We start from the raw sequence: 19,964 nt of genomic DNA on the forward strand, positions 1-19,964 counted from the left end.
TCCTCTTGTAAGCCTGGCTGCCTCTGCTGCATACTGCCTTTTTTTTTTTTCTTTCCCCCGTTCTTCCCCACTTCCTTTGAGTGGAGGAGGAACTTTTCCTCTTTCTAACAGACCAGCTGCCCTCCTCCTAGGTCCATGTCATGTTCCAACATTGTGATGCAGAATTAGTTGGTCCTCCAGACTGGAGAGGTACTTTGGGAAGAATGGATACAGCTGCTGACTAGGTTGTAAGGGAGACTGGCCATTCCACTGCATTCCTAAAGGTATTCTTTTGGGCCTTATTGAATTGTAAATCACAGAATTAAATCAGGTTTGCAGATCCAGCAGAGTGAGATTGAAAAAGCGGACCACGTAACTCTACCCTTATCTGAGAATCCGCCTCTTACTAAGCTCCAGATAATCAGAAGCCTTTCTCTCTTGGAAGACTTTCCCCAGCCCTTTCTGTGCAGTGGCTGTCGAAGTTCTGCAGACAACCCTGATTACTGTCATGACTAAGGTCAGGTTCCTGGCAACAGTATATTCATCACAGAAAAGAAACACGTCAGATATTTTTGCTTTAGCCACTTCCTGAGTCAGAAAACTAGGGTCTCCTAGATGGGTCAAGAAGAAATTAATGAAGAGGAGGCATCAAGGGAAGTCTGTACCTTTCTTCTAGAGTGGGAAGGGTTGTACCTATTTTGACTTTCTCATCAGAGATAGTTTTAGGCAGATAAAGCTGCCTTCTAAAGAATTCACTGAGTTTTGGGCTCTTGTACTTAAATCTACTCCTGCTTTATCTTTGGGAAAGTTAATTGAGATGTTACTGCTAAAGGAGTTAACCATAGTCACTTTTAACTAACAGCAAAAAAAAATCTGAAACCAGTTTTCCTAGATATGAAGAATTCTCTGTGAATTATCTACTGCTGTGGTTTCCGATATAGTAGCCACCAGCTAGTACAATAGCTACTAGCTTTGGGGGGTTTCAGATGCAACTGGTCAGCATTAAGACGTGATCTAATCGTAAAATACACACCAAATTTTGAAGACTTAGTGCAGGAAAAAAAAAGAATGTATAATATCTCAATTTTTAACATTGATTGCATATTGACATGATCATATTTTGGATATATCAAGTTAAAGTATATTTTCAAAATTAATTTCACCCGTTTCTTTTTTACTTTTGTTAAAGTGGCTGTTAGAAGATTTTAAATTATTTATGTATGTGGCTCACATTATTTCTGTTGACCAGTGTTGATTTTGATAGTGATTCAAACAAGTGTTAATAACCAAGAAGAGAATTTTAATATAGATTCACATTTGATTCAGTTTTCTAGCGCCAGAAGGTATTTGTCCTGAGTTTATTGGGCCAGGTTTAAGCAATGGGGCTTTCTAAAAAAAAAAAAATTATAGTAATGGGTTTTTTTTAATGTAAATCTTTTTCTGAATGAGTTAACTAACTAAGTATAGTCTGTTTTGAGTTACTGTCAGTTAACTGTGCATTCTAGCCAAGCATTGCTTTAGAGTGGTTTTTTTTTTTTTCATGTATCACCTCAGTGGGAGTAGTTAATAATCTGCAAACAAACAAGGTTGTCAAGTACATGAAGTGCTACACAGCCCTGATCAAGCAATAAGAATAACCACACTATTATATTCTTCTCAAAACTATGGAGTTTCTTAAAAAGGGTATTACTTATAGTCTGTAGCTCTGAGTTAGTGTCAGCATTTGTAAGAAGTCTCAATTATAGGCACATAGGGTCTCAGACTAAATCACATTGTTGTGGTTGTGTTTAATACTTCTTGGGGGAAGTCTCAAGTTACAGAATGAAATTAGTTAATTTCAGTTTCTACCGATTCTCCAGAAATCAGTGACCTCTGACGTGGAGCTGGTAGGTTATCTTATGACTCCGGAGGACAGGTGGCACATTTCCTTGAAACACTTTACCTTTTTAGTTGAGAATTAAATCTTTACCCATTTGTTCATCTGTTCATTCTTCAACAATTATGTATTGAGAACTTAGTGTATATCAGATATCAAAGTGTGTGCCAAGAGTGAAAAAGTAAGTCATGGTGCCTGCCTGCAGGAAGAGAACAAGAAAAACTGGTTAAAATAGAGTAATGAGTGTGTGCACAGGGTTAAGTCGTGGGAGTTTGGAAGAGGTAGATTTGGTTCCTTTTAACATTATTAACTGAAATATAGTCCCACTAACAAGCACTTGTTTCTTGAATTATGAAGGATGGTAAAAACTTCTTAAGAAAGAGCTTTTTGTTAACTGTTTAATCTGTCACATTTGGCATGCATTTGTGTTTCTGGTTTAAGCAAATGTATTGAGTAGTATAATTACTCATCCACTTAAGAAAGGTAAATATGTTTAATGAAATAAAAAATGTTAAAACGTAAATATGTTTAATGAAAAGAAACATATGTACGTAGTTGGAAAAGGAAGAGTTATGAAACAGTGAGAGTCTTAGGGAACTGCAGCTGTTCTCCAGATGACGCAATGGTAAAGAATCCACCTGCCAATGCGGGAGATGTGGGTTTGATCCCTGGGTCAGGAAGATCCCCTCAAGAAGGCAATTACAATCCATTCCAGTATTCTCCTTTTTTTTTTTTCAATATAACTGCTTTATTCTGTAACATATTCATAAGAGATGCCATAGATCTTACTGGTAGTTTTAATTTTATATATTTATTTTTTTATTATTTATTTATTTATTTAATTTTTTTTTAAATGAGGCTTTTAATTAATGTTTGACAGAGCTGATTCAAGTTGAACAGACTAAATTTCTTTAAACAAACTTACTTATACTCCAGAGTCCTTTAAAAACTTAATAGCATTTATACATTGAAGGTATTTGATTTTCTTGTAACTAGCACTTCAAATGCAACAAGCATTTGAAGCAACAAGCATTTGACCCAACAAGTAAAACTTTCTACAGTTCATAACTTTTATAAATAAAATAAATTAAATGTACAGTGAATAAGTTCTCTGAAATATTTCAATATTTCTGCAGGTTTAGTAACATCGTAAAATACATTTCAACTAAAATTCACAAATCTAAAAACCTGTTAGGCATTTTTAGGCGTTTTAAGTTGGAAATGAAGACCAATGTTACATCGTAATATGCCAATTACAAATAGTACTTCAAATAGCAAATACTACAGTTTGTCCCAAACTTTAAAAACTATTCATGAACTCAACACTGAACTATTGATGGCTATGAGAATTGTTTCCTAGCCTTTTTGAAAATTTCAACCCATTTACGTTTAAGGTAATTATTGATAAGTACGATCCCGTAGCCATTTTCTTTATTGTTTTGGGTTCAAGTTTATACACTCTTTCTGTGTTTCCTGTCTATAGAAGATCCTTTAGCATTTGTTGGAGAGCTGGTTTGGTGATGCTGAATTCCCAGCTTTTGCTTGTCTGTAAAGCTTTTGATTTCTCCATATTTGAATGAGATCCTTGCTGGGTATAGTAATCTGGGCTGTAGGGTATTTTCTTTCATCACTTTAAGTATGTCTTGCCACTCCCTTCTGGCCTGAAGAGTTTCTGTTGAAAGATCAGCTGTTATCCTTATGGGAATCCCCTTGTGTGTTATTTGCTGCTTTTCCCTTGCTGCTTTTAATATTTGTTCTTTGTGTTTGATCTTTGTTAATTTGATTAATATGTATCTTGGAGTATTTCGCCTTGGGTTTATCCTGTTGGGGACTCTCTGGGTTTCTTGGACTTGGGTGATTATTTCTTTCCCTATTTTAGGGAAGTTTTCAACTATTATCTCCTCAAGTATTCTCTCATGGTCTTTCTTTTTGTCTTCTTCTTCTGGGACTCCTATGATTCGAATGTTGGAGCGTTTAACATTGTCCCAGAGGTCTCTAATATTGTCCTCATTTCTTTTAATTCGTTTTTCTTTTTTCCTCTCTGTTTCATTTATTTCTACAATTCTATCTTCTAGTTCGCTTATCCTGTCTTCTGCCTCTGTTATTCTACTGTTTGTTCCCTCCAGAGTGTTTCTGATCTCATCTATTGCATTATTCATTGTATATTGACTCTTTTTTATTTCTTCTAAGTCCTTATTAAATCTTTCTTCCATCTTCTCAATCCTTTTCTCCAGGTTATTTATCTGTAACTCCGTTTTGCTTTCAAGATTTTGAATCATTTTCACCATCAAAATTTGAAATTCTTTATCAGGTAAATTCCCTATATCTTCTTCTTTTGTTTGTGTTGGTGGGCAAATATCTTGTTCCTTTACTTGCTGGGTATTTCTCTGCCTCTTCATCTTGCTTATATTGCTTTGCTTGGGGTGGCCTTTCCCTCTTCTTGCAGTTTGTGGAGTTCTCTTTATTATGTAGTTTCTTCGCTGTGTGTGGGGTTGGATGGGTCATTCCAGTATTCTTGCCTGGAAAATCCCATGGATAGAGTAGCCTTGTGGGCTACAGTCCATGGGGTTGCAGAGTCAGACACAACTGAGCAAGAGCACACTCACTCACACACAGCTGTTTCTCCAGTAATATTTTGAGAACTGCTGCTCTATAAAAATATTCATTAGGTACTCTATAATAAAACTACAACTTAGTCTTAAATTAGTTTGTGTCAGTGAAACATTTTAATATATACTCTAAGTAATTCTTAATCTCGAGACTTATTTCCTTCATAATAAGGTTAAGGTGTAAGTAGAATGTTGATCCTTCTTTTCTCATGACAGTACCAAGTAGATTCATACAATTGCACAGTTATTAATCATCTTAATTCTTACAGATCTAAGTGAAGCTAACTGATGGTAATAGGAGTGAAGAATAGTCTGATATAATCCAGTATATGCCTTGTGGTGACTTAGGATAGTATATGTCATAAAGGTTTTCTTTTTGTAGTTTGTTTCTGCTTTAAGAGCAAATTGGCCAATTTAAAAAAAAAAAATAGTCCTTAAAAAACCTGCAAAGATTACTTGTGCATGGACCATGCAAGAAATTTTGGATTTGGTGTTATAGGCATCCCTGAGAAGTGCAGTACCTCATACCCAGCAAGCACATATATGTACAACAAATGTGTAGAACACATTTGCTTGTACATAGCAAATCCTGTCCTCTTAAGAATTTTCTCAGAAAAATACACTGATATGGATGCATATGTTTAGGGAATATACAAAATAATATATGACTGGGAGTCAACTGCATGTAAATGAATAAATAGTATAATTTAGAAATTTGTAAATCTTTTGTCCTCAGCATTATTTTTTTTACTCTTAAAAACTGTTGAGGATTCCAAAAAGGTTTTGTAAATGTGGGTTACATATACCTATCAATGTCTTCATATTTGAAATCAAAATTGAGAAATTTAAGAGATATACTTATTATTTCATTAAAAATAACAAAAATAATCCTATTACATTAACATAAATAACATATTTTTGAAAAATAATTTTCCAGACAAAAAATATTCAGTGAGAAGAACATTGATTTTATATTTTTGCAGATCTCTTTGATGTCTAGCTTAGTAGAAGATAGCTGGATTTTCCTCTCTGGCTTCTACATTCAATCCCTTGTAATATGTTGGTTTGGTTGAAGTATATAAGTAAAAGCTGACTTTACACACATATGTTATTGGAAAGGGAAAGTATTTTATCTTTGCTACTATGCCAAAACACAAGAAAGGTTGGTTGCATTGTGGAACCTGATACCATATCAATGAGCTTTTCATTTAGGTTAAAATCCACCAGTCTGTCATACACTTTGAATGGATGTCATGTATTGGTCACATGAAAAAATACTGGTTCCCTAAGTTATACAAATCTTTTAAATGTACATTTCATAATATGGTACTAAAAAAATCATATAGTTAATCTCATTGTAATAGTCTCATTAGAAAAGCCTTGAAGTATGTATTGGGATGTTGTTGAGCTCAAAGGCAGATATGAATTCTCTAAAATTCAAACTGTCACTTAAAAGCTTGAATTTTATCAATGGAAAGAATGTTTGTTTTTTTAAAGTAACAGGCTCTTTTCATTCATTTTTAAGAAAATGTATCTTAAGTACGCAGGTCCTGAATAACCTTAGTTTTTCTGTCAATCATTCTTGTGGGTAAAAATGGTGTTCTTTGAAAAAAATGATTTAGTTGAACATACAATTCAGTCAAACAAGTGCATGTCGTTGAGACAGCCATATCCCTCGGTATGCAGTAAAAGTTCTTTCTGTGTACTTCCCATCTTATCGCAGACTACTTTTTTAAAAAATGTACCCAAGGATTGGCTTTTTAAAAAAATATTTGTTTATTTATTTGGCTGCTGTGAGTTTTAGTTGTGGCATGTGGAGTCTTTGATCTTCTTGTGGCATGCAAAAAAATCCCATGCAGCATGTGGGATCTAGTTGAACCTGGGCCCCATCATTGGGAACATGGAGTCTTAGCCACTGAACCACCAGGGAAGTCCCAAGGGTAGGCATTTAATAAAATTAATCATTTGTATTGCTTCATCAAAGGCATGCTTTAGTGAAACTGGCATTGTTGTTAACTAAGAGGCTATAGCAGGAAAGAATATAGTAACTCTCCTTACAGTTGGGTGCCACTGCTTTGATTTGTGCTCAGGTTCTGTAAGTGTATCCACCATTGCTCTTTTCGCATGATCATTGCAAATGTCAACACCATCAGTTCAGTTCAGTCTCTCAGTCGTGTCCGACTCTCCGCGACCCCATGAATCACAGCATGCTAGGCCTCCCTGTCCATCACCAACTCCCGGAGTTCACACAAACTCATGTCCACAGAGTCGGTGATGCCATCCAGCCATCTAATTCTCGGTTGTCCCCTTCTCCTCCCGCCCCCAACCCTTCCCAGCATCAGAGTCTTTTCCAGTGAGTCAACTCGTTGCATGAGGTGGCCAAAGTATTGCAGTTTCAGCTTTAGCATCAGTCCTTCCAGTGAACACCCAGGATCGATCTCCCTCAGAATGGACTGGTTGGATCTCCTTGCAGTCCAAGGGACTCTCAAGAGTCTTCTCCAACACCACAGTTCAAAAGCATCAATTCTTCGGCGAGCAGCTTTCTTCACAGTCCAACTCTCACATCCATACATGACCATGGGAAAAACCATAGCCTTGACTAGATGGACCTTTGTTGGCAAAGTAATGTCTCTGCTTTTTAATATATTATCAAGGTTGATCATAACTTTCCTTCCAAGGTATGGCAGAAAGTGAAGAGGAACTCAAAAGCCTCTTGATGAAAGTAAAAGAGGAGAGTGAAAAGGTTGGCTTGAAGCTTAACATTCAGAAAACAAAGATAATGGCATCTGGTCCCATCGCTTCATGGGAAATAGATGGAAAAACAGTGGAAACAGTGTCAACACCATAACAAAGGCAAATAATGTCTTAATAGTATTATGAAAACAGTTTTGATTTTATGGGCCCCCAGAGTGTATCTCAGGGGTGCTCTGTGGACCTTACAGACTCTGACTTAATTGACTCAGATCACCCAGGATGAGTGTATAAAGTAAGAATCTGCATAGAACCCTGAGGAAACTGTTTTTGGAAAAGGCAGGCTTCCCAGGTGACTCAGTGTGATAAAGTATCTGTCTGCCAAGCAGAAGATGCAGCTTCAGTCCCTGGGTCAGGAAGATTGCCTGGAGAAGGAAGTGGCAACCCACTCCAGTATTCTTGTTTGGGAAATCCTGTAGACAGAGGAGTCTGGCTGGCTGTAGTCCACGGGGTCCTAGAAGAATCAGACAGGACTTAGTAACTAAGGGCTTCCCTTATCGCTCAGTGGTAAAGAATTCACGTGCCAAGCAGGAGATGTGAGTTCGATCCCTGGGTTGGGAAGATCCTCTGGAAGAGGAAATGGCAACACACTCCAATGTTCTTGCCTGGAAAAAATCCCATGGACAGAGCAGCCTAGCGGGCTACAGTCTATGAGTCACAAAGAGTGGGACACAGCTGAGCACAGGCTACCTTTGGCGACTGAAAAACAACACGAAGAAGAAACCCAAAAGAAGATAAGAGGTATGACAGCCATGCAGTGTTTGATCATATCAGTGCACACACATGGGCATCACCTCCTGGGAAGAGGGGTCGCCTCCCAGATGCAGGCGGTGAGGAGCCAGCAAGGTGAGCCGACTTGCCTGCATTGGCAGGTGGATTCTTTACCACCAGGCCACCTGGGAAACCCCTGAAAATATCAGTAGTTAGCATTTACTAAGTACTCACTTTGTCCCAGCCACCATTCTAAGTACTGAACATTAAATCTTCATAGTAATTTTATGAAGTAGGTAGATACTGTTGTTCCTCATTTACAGATGAAAAAACTGAAACAACCAGAAGAGTAAATAACTTGTCCAAAGTGCATAGCACATTGTCCAAACTAGCAGTGCATACTAAAAAATCTAGTTCTACTGGGAGAAGTGTGACAGAAAGGAAGCTAAGAGAAAAGAGCATTTCAAGGGGGAAAGCATGCTCAATAATGTCAAATGGCACTGAGTCGTCAGGTAAGATACAGGCCTGAAAAGTATCCATTTGATTTCACAGTAAGATCATTAACGACTTTGGCAAGAGCAACTTCAGTGGAGAATATGGACCGAAGCCAGATGAGAGACAGGAGGGTTCAGGAATGAGTAGGAGTTAGAAGAGAAGTCATGAGGAGAGAACTTTTTCAAGAACTTTCGTTGTGAGATGGTGAAAGCCAAAGGGTGTGAGGGACAGGAAAAGCTGTTTTAGGATGGGAAAACTTGAGCATATTCAAGGTTTGAGCAGAAACAAGTAGAGAACAAAACCGAAAATAATAGGACTAAATAGAATGAAATTTCTGACGAGGAAGAGAATGGATCTAAAGCACAGGGATTTCGTTTTAGATAAAGTGGTTCTGATGCACTAAGTGAAAATATTCCTTTCTCTTCTTAGTCAAGATTCTTGAGAGAGCCCTATCTATTTCCACTTCTTTTTTTCTCCTCTTTATATTTTTACTGCTCTAACTCACTACTGTCCTTTAGAGTCTCCATTTCACTGGAATTTATTTGGTGAAGGTTATCACTGGTCTCCAAATTGCCAAATCCAGTGGATACTGAAATCCTTGTCTTACTTGATCTCTGCCTCATTTGATACGACTCCACCTCTGACCTTCCCACCCCCTAAATTCACCTTTTATGTTGTGTTTCCTAGTATTCTTACCTTCGTTCTCTTTTTAGTTTATATTCCTTTCTTATGCAGTCATTCCACCCTCATAATTTTAGCTGCCACCTATATTCTCATTCTCTCTCTTCTTTCTCATCTTTGTGTATATGTTATCTTAAGCCCCCTTTCCAGGTTTATTTGCCTTACTAGACTGTTGCATTTCAATGTTCCACAAGTACTTCAAATTCAGTATACGGACAACTCATCTTTCATTCCTAAATTTGCTTTTCTTATCTTATTCTCTACTTGGTTGAGGCACCATAATCAACTTAGTTTCCCAATCTGGAAACATAGAAGGCACCCTTGAGTTTTCGTTTTTCTTTTGATTCTTATATCTACCCAGTCACCAAGTTCTATCAATTTCACTTTTTTGCCATCTCTTAGGTTGAATCCAAGCCTGCCGTTCCATTTCTGTAGCCTTAGTTCAGTGCTTTATTACATCTAGCATGGATTTTTTACAATAGCCTAAAATCTTTTCAGTGACTCTCCATCAACTGTGGGATGAAGCTCAAGCTTAACATAACATGCAGGGCACCTGTGATCTGTCCCCTAACTACTTGTGTAGTTTTTTCTCCTATCGCTGTCACCACCCCCACTCCCAATTTGTACATTGCATAATTCTCTAAGCCCTTTCTTATCTCTCCTTTAGCACATGCTGTTCCCTCTGCCTGAGTATCTTTTTTACTTTGTCCTTCCCTTTCAACTCTACAGAAGCTGCTCAAATTTTTTATGTGATTGGTTTATTAAGAATTCAATTGTAGGGAATTCCCTGGCAGTCCAGCAGTTAGAACTCTGCACTTTCACTGCTTAGAGTGTGGGTTCAGTCCCTGATCAGAGAATCCCACAAACCGAGTGGCGTGGCCAGAAAGAGAGGAAGGAAAGATGGAAGGAAGGAAGAAGAATTCAGTTGTAAAGGGAAAGGACTTTCTGAATTTGTTTTCTATGGGACGCCACATTTACTTTTAAATATCTCAGCTTTCATCTCTCCGTGTGTGTCTGTTGGGGGGAAGATGGATGGGGGGAGCATTCAGGTTCAGAATATTTAGTTACTCAGCACTCTTCATTTAATGATACACCATCTTCATCAGTCTGTGTAAGACCTTTCCTTTTTTATTGTATTTTTCCCATCTTCATCTTGTTGTCTATATCAGTTTCTTTGGTGGTTATTTTTCTGTTTTATATATCAGTTTTGACATTTTTGTATTTTTCCAGAATTCGTCTAAGCCAGTGCTTCCCAACTCAATCATGTTGCTGCACACATAGAGAATAATATGTGCATGCACAATAGGTACATGAGACCAAAGGCTGCAGACAGGGTTTCTGGCTACCGTCCACCCCATGGACCACCCTGAGAGCTAAGAGCAGCATCTCGACATAAGCGTAGCCCGTCTAGGGGCTTCCCTGGTGGCTCGTTGGTAAAGCATCCGCCTGCCAGTGCAGGAGACACAGGTTGGATCTCGGATCTGGGAGGACCCCACGTGCCAAGGAGCAGCTGAGCCCATGCAGCACAAGTATTGAGCCTGTGGTCTACAGCCCAGAAACCACAACTCTTGAGCCCACTCGCTGCAACTACTGAAGCCTGAGCACTGCAACAAGAGTAGCCCCCACTCACCACCACTAGAGAAAAGCCCACGCAGCAACCAAGACCTAGCACAGCTATAAATAAATCAGTAAATATTGTTTAAATGAGCCTTAAAAAAGAAAAAAGTATAGCCCATCTGTGTTACCTGCCATGATATATTAGTTGAGAAACTCAATCTAGACTTTCAAATATATTTGTATATAGTTCATATTCGTCAGTGATGTTGCAGTGGGTCACAAAGAATTGTTGGTCTAGCTCTTGTCTTTAGTATGTAAGAGCGGAGTGGTGAGTAATTTCATCTTAAGTTAACCCAGGCTTACGTCAGCTGCTACCATGTGTCTGGAGGGCAAGAAAGGGACAGAATGAAATGATCTCTGTGGAGCAGGATAGATATAGTACAATCAGGGTTTGGATCACTAGACTCATGTTCCTGGTGTGGCAGGTGGAAAGGAGTAGTTTGCCACTGTAGACCACTAAATGCCTACTTACTCAGATCTTCAGGCAAAGGGCAGTCTGGTCTTCAGATTATTTAAAACTTGGGCAACAGATTGATGCTGGACTGAACAGAAAATCACAAGATAAGTTTGAGTTCTCTATGTTATCCAGGACAGTAGTTTTCAACTAGGATATCAGGACTCCTTTACACTATTAAAAATGATCAAGAACCCTAGACAGTTTTTATTTATATGGATAATAACTATCAATATGTACCATTTTAGAAATTAAAAAACTTTTTCAAGTATTTACTCATTTGCTTATAAATAACAATATATTGTATTGGTAATGTTAACTAATGTTTTATGAAAACTTATTCAGCACTTTCCCAAAACAAAAAAAAAAGTGAAAATAGTATTATTTTACATTTTTTAGTCTCTTTGGCATCTAGCAGCTGTATTCTCATCAGTTCTGCCACCAGGGAAGCCCCTAGACGGGCTACGCTTATGTCGAGATGCTGCTCTTAGCTCTCAGGGTGGTCCATGGGGTGGACGGTAGCCAGAAACCCTGTCTGCAGCCTTTGGTCTCATGTACCTATTGTGCATGCACATATTATTCTCTATGTGTGCAGCAACATGATTGAGTTGGGAAGCACTGGCTTAGACGAATTCTGGAAAAATACAAAAATGTCAAAACTGATACATAAAACAGAAAAATAACCACCAAAGAAACTGTGTCATGTAAGCTGTGGAAATTTTCACTGTACACTTATGAGAGAATGAGAGAGAAATGAACTGTTATGAAACTATAGAATTATTATGAGAATAATTTTGACCTTGCAGAGCAGAGCTCCTGAAAAATGTCGCAAGTCTCCAGGCACACTTTGAGAAGTGCTGATCTAGCAGAAATGATGAATGCTAATTCTAGGCTCTTTGGAATTAGACCAACCTAGATACCTATTTTCTGTTATTCTAAATGCCAGGTAAGTGGTGCGGAATGAATGCATGACTAGTATATGTTTTGTTCAAATTTCTGATTTGAAATGTTCTTTTTTGTTTGTTTGTTTTTGGCTGTGCCACGCAGCATGTGGGATCTTAGTTTCCCAACCAGAGGTCAAACCTGTACCCTCTGCAGTGAAAGTGTAGAGTTTTAACCACCAGGGAAGTCCCCTGTTTTGAATTTTTTTTAACACAGGAAAAGTTCTTTTTCAATCATAATTCCTTATTGTGGGTTTTGTGCTTCATGCTTTGGCACAATATCAGTGCCCAATAAATATTTTGTCAAGTAAGCAGATTTTCTTAATGTCTGTCCAGTTGTCACTGACTTGTTACCAGTAGCTCTGTGTCTTTCATTGAACTTTGAACTAATGAGGACAGGATGTGAGCTTATGACAGTAGGATATTAAGTCTGCTTCAAGGTCTAGATAATAAAGCAGTTATCTTGGCTTCACCCAAGTGATCAGGGTACAAACCTGTCCCTGTTGTGTGAAAGAGGATTTCCTGCTCTTCTCACTTTGTTCGAGGTACCATCAGGGAATACCCAGACCAAACTGTTTCTAGTAAAAATAATAATAACTGCCTTCAATGAATGTTTACAAAGTGTCAGGTACTGGGTAGGCATACATCATGTCATTTCCTGATGGTCCGTATAGTCAAAGCTATGGTTTTTCCAGTAGTCATGTATGGATGTGAGAGTTGGACCATAAAGCTGAACACTGAAAATTGATGCTTTTGAACTGTGGTGTTGGAAAAGACTCTTGAGAGTCCCTTGGACTACACGATCAGTCCTAAAGGAGATCAATCCTGAATATTCATTGGAAAGACTGATGCTGAAGCTCCAATACTTTGGCCACCTAATGGGAAGACTCATTGGAAAAGACCCTGATGCTGGGAAAGATTGAAGGCAGGAGAAGGGGACGACAGAGGATGAGATGGTTGGATAGCATCACCGATTCGATGGACAGGAAGGAATTTGAGCAAGCTCTGGGAATTGGTGATGGACAGGGAATCCTGGTGTGCTGCAGTCCATGGGGCCACAAAGAGTCAGATATGACTAAGCTCTACTGTAACTATGTCATTTCATCTTTAAAATAACCCTGTGGAGCAGATATTATCATCCTCATTCTGTAGGTAACTTTCATGAAGTCTATTAGCTGGTAAAATCTGCCTAGCCCCAGGGCCTTTAATCTCCTGACTAGATTAAGGAAGAGGCCTGCTTCAGAGAATAAGAATAGAAATTGGAAAGACTGTTTTTTTGTTCTCAGGTCTACTTCTTCATTCAGTAAACATAAATGAGAGATGATTCAGTGCTTTTATCTCAAATATGATATAGCACCAACTCAACAACAAAGAATGGCTACTTTTTTTTTTTTTTTGGGCCACACCATGCAGCTTGTGGGATCTTAGTTCCCGGACCAGGGATTGAACCCACCCATGGAATTCTACTTCTTGCAGTGGAAATGTGAAGTTCTAGCACTGGACTGCCAGAGAAGTCTCAAGTATGGCTGCCTTAATTAATTACCCTCCTGGATACTGATCAGTGCTGGGTCCAAACTGAGCTCCTCCAGCAAGGGTGGAATTCGCTACACTTATCACTCAGTATGCAATTACTGAGCATAGAACCTTGATAAATACAAAAGCAGTATTCTTTGTCTTCTCAAGGAATTTAAACATGGGTAAGAGTTTAAAATATTTGTACACAGAATTATATACCAGGAAATATAAACTAATGTTTCTATTAGCATTGGTATTTGAATGAAAGTTTTATACTATTTGTGTAAAAGAGAAGAATGGGTTACAGATGTAGATTACTTTGTGCTCTGAATCAGTGTTTCCTCATGTCTTGGGAACTTTGGTGATAAAGGTAAAAGAAGTTTTCACAGAGAAAGATAATAAACAGAGCTTCTTATTTTCAGTCCCTCCCTTAGAGATAAATTCTGGATTTGAATATAGATAAATAAAATAGGTCAAGAGTACTCCATCTTACACCTCCCAGTTATTATTTCATCATACAACTCCCTAAGATGCTAAGAGAGCTAGAACTGGTTTCGACTTATTCTGAAAGTGATTACATAAAGCTTTTCTTAGAGCTGAGGCTCATAGAAATCTTTGGTTGTGGAAGAGAGGGAGATCTTTCTTAAACTGAATAATTCCTCAATTTTCAAATCTAAAAGTTATAAATTAATTATAATCAATGATATCATCATGGAATCTTAGGAAAAAAATCTTATGCATCATCTCCTTTAGATGACAAAACCAAAACTCAATAATCAAATGACTTGACCAAGTTTTTGTATCTTATTATTGGTAGATCTGGGACTAGAAGTGAGTACTAATAGGTAATTTCTTTCTTACCACTCTGTGTAGTTTCTGGATTTTTTTTTCTTCAGAGCTTCTAAAGTTCTAATTATTTCCATAGTCTTTTGATTAGGCAGGAAGGTGACCATGACCAAGGATATTTGTTTAGGAAGAGCTCAGTCTCAGTTCTACTTTTCCCTCCAATTAAGATCTTGATGGTTTGGTATAAGGAGAACTATCATTTATTAAGCACTTTCTTGTGTCAGGGTCTTCATGTATATCATTGTACCTGCAAGATTCAAGTAAAGTAGACCCGCTTCTAACCCACTTCTAATGGGAATATGAGTGAATCCCCTGGGAATCTTGTTAGTGCAGATTCTAATTTTGCTGGTCTGAGATGGGGATTGAGATTCTGCACTTCTAAAAAGCTTGGAGGAAAAGCCAGTAATGCTGTTTATCTGTTGGCCTTATGTTCAGTAGCAAGAATGTTGATATTATTTTCATCTTACAAATGAAAAAATACTGAGGTTTCAGTTCAGTTCAGTCGCTCAGTCGTATCCAACTCTTTGCCACCCCACGAACTGCAGCATGATAGGCTTCCCTGTCCATCACCAATTCCCGGAGTCCACTCAAACCCATGTCCATTGAGTTGGTGATGCCATCCAGCCAGCCATCTTATCCTCTGTTGTCCCCTTCTCCTCCTGCCCTCAATCTTTCCCAGCATCAGGGTCTTTTCCAATGAGTCAGCTCTTCACATCAGGTGACCAAAAGTATTGTAGTTTCAGCTTCAACATCAGTCCTCCCAATGAATACCCAGGACTGATCTCCTTTAGGATGGACTGGTTGGATCTCCTTGCAGTCCAAGGGACTCTCAAGAGTCTTCTCCAGCACCACAGTTCGAAAGCATCAATTCTTCTGCACTCAGCTATAAAGCTGTGCTCAGCAGCTTCTGCACTCAGCTGTAAAGTCCAACTCTCACACCCATACATGACCACTGGAAAAACCATAGCCTTGACTAGACGGACCTTTGTTGACAAAGTGATGTCTCTACTTTTTAATATGCTGTCTAGGTTGGTCATAACTTTCCTTCCAAGGAGTAAGCGTCTTTTAATTTCATGGCTGCAGTCACCATCTGCAGTGATTTTGGAGCCCAGAAAAATAAAGTCAGCCACTGTTTCCCCATCTATTTGCCATGAAGTGATGGGATCGGATGCCATGATCATAGTTTTCTGAATGTTGAGTTTTAAGCCAACTTTTTCACTCTACTCTTTCACTTTCATCAAGAGGCTCTTGAGTTCTTCTTCACTTTCTGCCATAAGGGTGGTGTCATCTGCGTATCTGAGGTTATTGATATTTATCCAGGCAATCTTGATTCCAGCTTGTGCTTCCTCCAGCCCAGTGTTCCTCATGATGTACTCTGCATATAAGTTAAATAAGCAGGGTGACAATATACAGCCTTGACGTATTCCTTTTCTTATTTGGAACCAGTCTGTTGTTCCATGTCCAGAGGTTTCAGTTCAGTTCAGTTCAGTTCAGTTCAGTCGCTCAGTCGTGTCCGACTCTCCGCGACCCCATGAATCACAGCACGCCAGGCCTCCCTGTCCATCACCAACTCCCGGAGTACACTCAAACTCATGTCCACAGAGTCGGTGATGCCATCCAGCCATCTCATTCTCCGTCGTCCCCTTCTCCTCCCGCCCCCAACCTTTCCCAGCATCAGAGTCTTTTCCAGTGAGTCAACTCGTCTCATGAGGTGGCCAAAGTATTGGAGTTTCAGCTTTAGCATCAGTCCCTCCAATGAACATCCAGGATTGATCTCCTTTAGAATGGACTGGTTGGATCTCCTTGCAGTATAAGGGACTCTCAAGAGTCTTCTCCAACACCACAGTTCAAAAGCATCGATTCTTCGGCGATCAGCTTTCTTCACAGTCCAACTCTCACATCCATACATGACCACGGGAAAAACCATTGCCTTGACTAGACGGACCTTGGTCGGCAAAGTAATGTCTCTGCTTTTTAATATACTATCAAGGTTGGTCATAACTTTCCTTCCAAGGAGCAAGCGTCTTTTAATTTCATGGCTGCAATCAGCATCTGCAGTGATTTTGGAGCCCAAAAAAACAAAGTCTGACACTGTTTCCACTGTTTTTCCATCTATTTCCCATGAAGTGATGGGACCAGATGCCATGATCTTTGTTTTCTGAATGTTGAGCTTCAAGCCAACCTTTTCACTCTCCTCTTTGACTTTCATCAAGAGGCTTTTGAGTTCCTCTTCACTTTCTGCCATAAGGGTAGTGTCATCTGCATATCTGAGGTTATTGATATTTCTCCCAGCAATCTTGATTCCAGCTTGTGCTTCTTCCAGCCCAGCGTTCCTCATGATGTACTCTGCATATAAGTTAAATAAGCAGGGTGACAATATACAACCTTGACGCACTCCTTTTCCTATTTGGAACCAGTCTGTTGTTCCATGACCGGTTCTAACTGTTGCTTCCTGACCTGCATACAGGTTTCTCAAGAGGCAGGTCAGGTGGTCTGGGATTCCCATCTCTTTCAGAATGTTCCACAGTTTATTGTGATCCACACAGTCAAAGGCTTTGGCATAGTCAATGAAGCAGAAATAGATGTTTTTCTGAAACTCTCTTGCTTTCTCCATGATCCAGCGGATGTTGGCAATTTGATCTCTGGTGCCTCTGCCTTTTCTAAAACCTGCTTGAACATCTGGGAGTTCACGGTTTACATACTGCTGAAGCCTGGCTTGGAGAATTTTGAGCATGACTTTACTAGCGTGTGAGATGAGTGCAATTGTGCGGTAGTTTGAGCATTCTTTGGCATTGCCTTTCTTTGGGATTGGAATGAAGACTGACCTTTTCCAGTCCTGTGGCCACTGCTGAGTTTTCCAAATCTGCTGGCATATTGAGTGCAGCACTTTCACAGCATCATCTTTCAAGACTTGAAATAGCTCAACTGGAATTCCATCACCACCACTAGCTTTGTTCGTAGTGATGCTTTCTAAGGCCCACTTAACTTCACATTCCAAGATGTCTGGCTCTAGGTCAGTGATCACATTATCGTGACTATCTTGGTCGTGAAGATCTTTTTTGTACAGTTCTTCTGTGTATTCCTGCCACCTCTTCTTAATATCTTCTGCTTCTGTTAGGTCCATACCATTTCTGTCCTTTATCGAGCCCATCTTTGCATGAAAAGTTCCCTTGGAATCTCTAATTTTCTTGAAGAGGTCTCTTGTTTTTCCTATTCTGTTGTTTTCCTCTATTTCTTTGCAAACCATTCAATATTACAGTAATCCAGGCCTATGCCCCAACCAGTAATGCTGAAGAAGCCGAAGTTAATCGGTTCTATGAAGACCTACAAGACCTTTTAGAACTAACACCCAAAAAAGATGTCCTTTTCATTATAGGGGACTGGAATGCAAAAGTAGGAAGTCAAGAAACACCTGGAGTAACTGGCAAATTTGGCCTTGGAGCACGGAATGAAGCAGGGCAAAGGCTAATAGAGTTTTGTCAAGAGAATGCACTGGTCATAGCAAACACCCTCTTCCAACAACACAAGAGAAGACTCTACACATGGACATCACCAGATGGTCAACACCGAAATCAGATTGATTATATTCTTTGCAACCAAAGATGGAGAAGCTGTATACAGTTAGCGAAAACAAGACCAGGAGCTGACTGTGGCTCAGATCATGAACTCCTTATTGCGAAGTTCAGACTTAAATTGAAGAAAGTAGGGAAAACCACTAGACCATTCAGATATGACCTCAATCAAATCCCTTATGATTATGCAGTGGAAGTGAGAAATAGATTTAAGGGACTAGATCTGATTGATAGAGTGCCTGATGAACTCTGGACGGAGGTTCGTGACATTGTACAGGAGACAGGGACCAAGACCATCCCCATGGAAAAGAAATGCAAAAGAGCGAAATGGCTGTCTGAGGAGGCCTTACAAATAGCTGTAAAAAGAAGAGAGGTGAAAAGCAAAGGAGAAAAGGAAAGATATAAGCATCTGAATGCAGAGTTCCAAAGAATAGCAAGGAGAGATAAGAAAGCCTTCCTCAGTCCAGAGGTTTAGCAAGATTAAATAAGTTGCCCAGGTTCATACAGGCAGTAAATGGTAGACTAATGATTTGATCTAGGTCTTTCTTACTCTAAAGCTCAAAATGTGATAAGGGGAACCAGGGAAGAATGGAAAGAGAGCTTATGTTCCAGTACAGGTCACTTCTCAAGTGAATCAATGGCAGAATTCAGGATTAAATCAAAAAGTTCTGGCTCCCTGCCAAGTGTTTTCCCCTTTCCCTCTTATCAGTCCCCTAATCAGGATTTTTGCTTAATGCTTAGCAAACAATTTTTAGAATTGACTTTTGGGTTTTCTCCATTACAGGTTTATTGCCAAACCCTGTGCACTCCATGTTGGCATCCAGGACAGTGGTCCTTATCAGGCACAACCTAACGCTATCCTTGAAAAGGTGTTCATGTCTATTACCAAGGTAAGTGGGCAAAAAAAAAAAAACAGGAAGATTTTTGTTAGGGTTCATCCCATAGGGCATAGGAGGATAGAGAGCAAGTATTTCCAAGGCTAAGGATAGGATGGGATGATCTTTCATGTTTGGATAGTCCATAGAGCTATTAGGAGAACTTTATCAACTCAAGGAAATACCTTTGGGCTGCTGCTGCTGCTGCTGCTAAGTCACTTCAGTCGTGTCCGACTCTGTGTGACCCCATAGACGGCAGCCCACTAGGCTCCCCTGTCCCTGGGATTCTCCAGGCAAGAACACTGGAGTGGGTTGCCATTTCCTTCTCCAATGCATGAAAGTGAAAAGTGAAAGTGAAGTCGCCCAGTCGTGTCCGACCCTTAGCGACCCCACGGACTGCAGCCTACCAGGCTCCTCCATCCGTGGGATTTTCTAGGCGAGAGGACTGGAGTGGCTTGCCATTGCCTTCTCCGACCTTTGGGCTAGGATACCTTAAATAAGTCAAAATTATATAAGAGATTTAGGAGATTTAGGCCTAGCAGTCACCACCACCCCGACTCCCCAAGACACACATCATATTTTGATTTTGTTTTTCCCTGCTTCAGCTCTTGTCATTACCTAGTTGCATAATCAAGATAGAGATGGTACTGATAGCCTTTGCAGGTTGGATTTTTGTGGGTTTTTTAAAATTTTTATTTCTATGTTTTTTTTTTAATTGAAGGATAAATACTTTACAAAATTGTGTTGGTTTCTGCCAAATATCAACGTGAATCAGCAGTAGGTATACATATGTCCCTTCCCTCTTAAACCTCCCTCCCAGGTTGGGTTTTTAATATTTTTTTTTTACTCACTTGGACTGGAGGGAGAAAACCAAATAAGTATGTGTATAAGTGAACAGTAAAGGTCCTTGATGTGTAAAATAGTACTTCTTACATTAAAATGACTTTGGGGATGAAACCTGGAAAGAAAAACATTACTTAAGTCACTATAGTTATTACCCCTCTGCCACTCAGCTTGTCAAAGGGCTCTAATGAATGAGAGA

General features: G+C 39.3%; 1 protein-coding gene and 1 long non-coding RNA gene across 3 annotated transcripts in view; one reads left to right on the forward strand and one right to left on the reverse strand.

The window, feature by feature from the left end:
• CERS5 (ceramide synthase 5) overlaps window positions 1–19,964 on the forward strand; it is a 33,955-nt gene that overhangs the window by 3,660 nt on the left and 10,331 nt on the right. For both annotated transcript variants that reach the window (XM_055396467.2, XM_055396469.2), the window contains exon 2: window positions 18,832–18,937. In XM_055396467.2, the coding sequence (XP_055252442.1) occupies window positions 18,832–18,937 (106 nt within the window). The remainder of the gene's footprint in view (window positions 1–18,831; window positions 18,938–19,964) is intronic.
• Window positions 3,368–14,588, reverse strand: LOC148777581 (uncharacterized). Its single transcript, XR_016037579.1, has 2 exons — window positions 14,491–14,588; window positions 3,368–7,669 (listed from the first exon to the last, which is right to left on the reverse strand). It is a non-coding gene; the product is annotated as an uncharacterized LOC148777581 (long non-coding RNA).

This window comes from Moschus berezovskii, chromosome 6, assembly GCF_049115385.1.
Source record: "Moschus berezovskii isolate FMDL1 chromosome 6, NW_MosBer_1.0, whole genome shotgun sequence".
NCBI classification, from domain to species: domain Eukaryota; kingdom Metazoa; phylum Chordata; class Mammalia; order Artiodactyla; family Moschidae; genus Moschus; species Moschus berezovskii.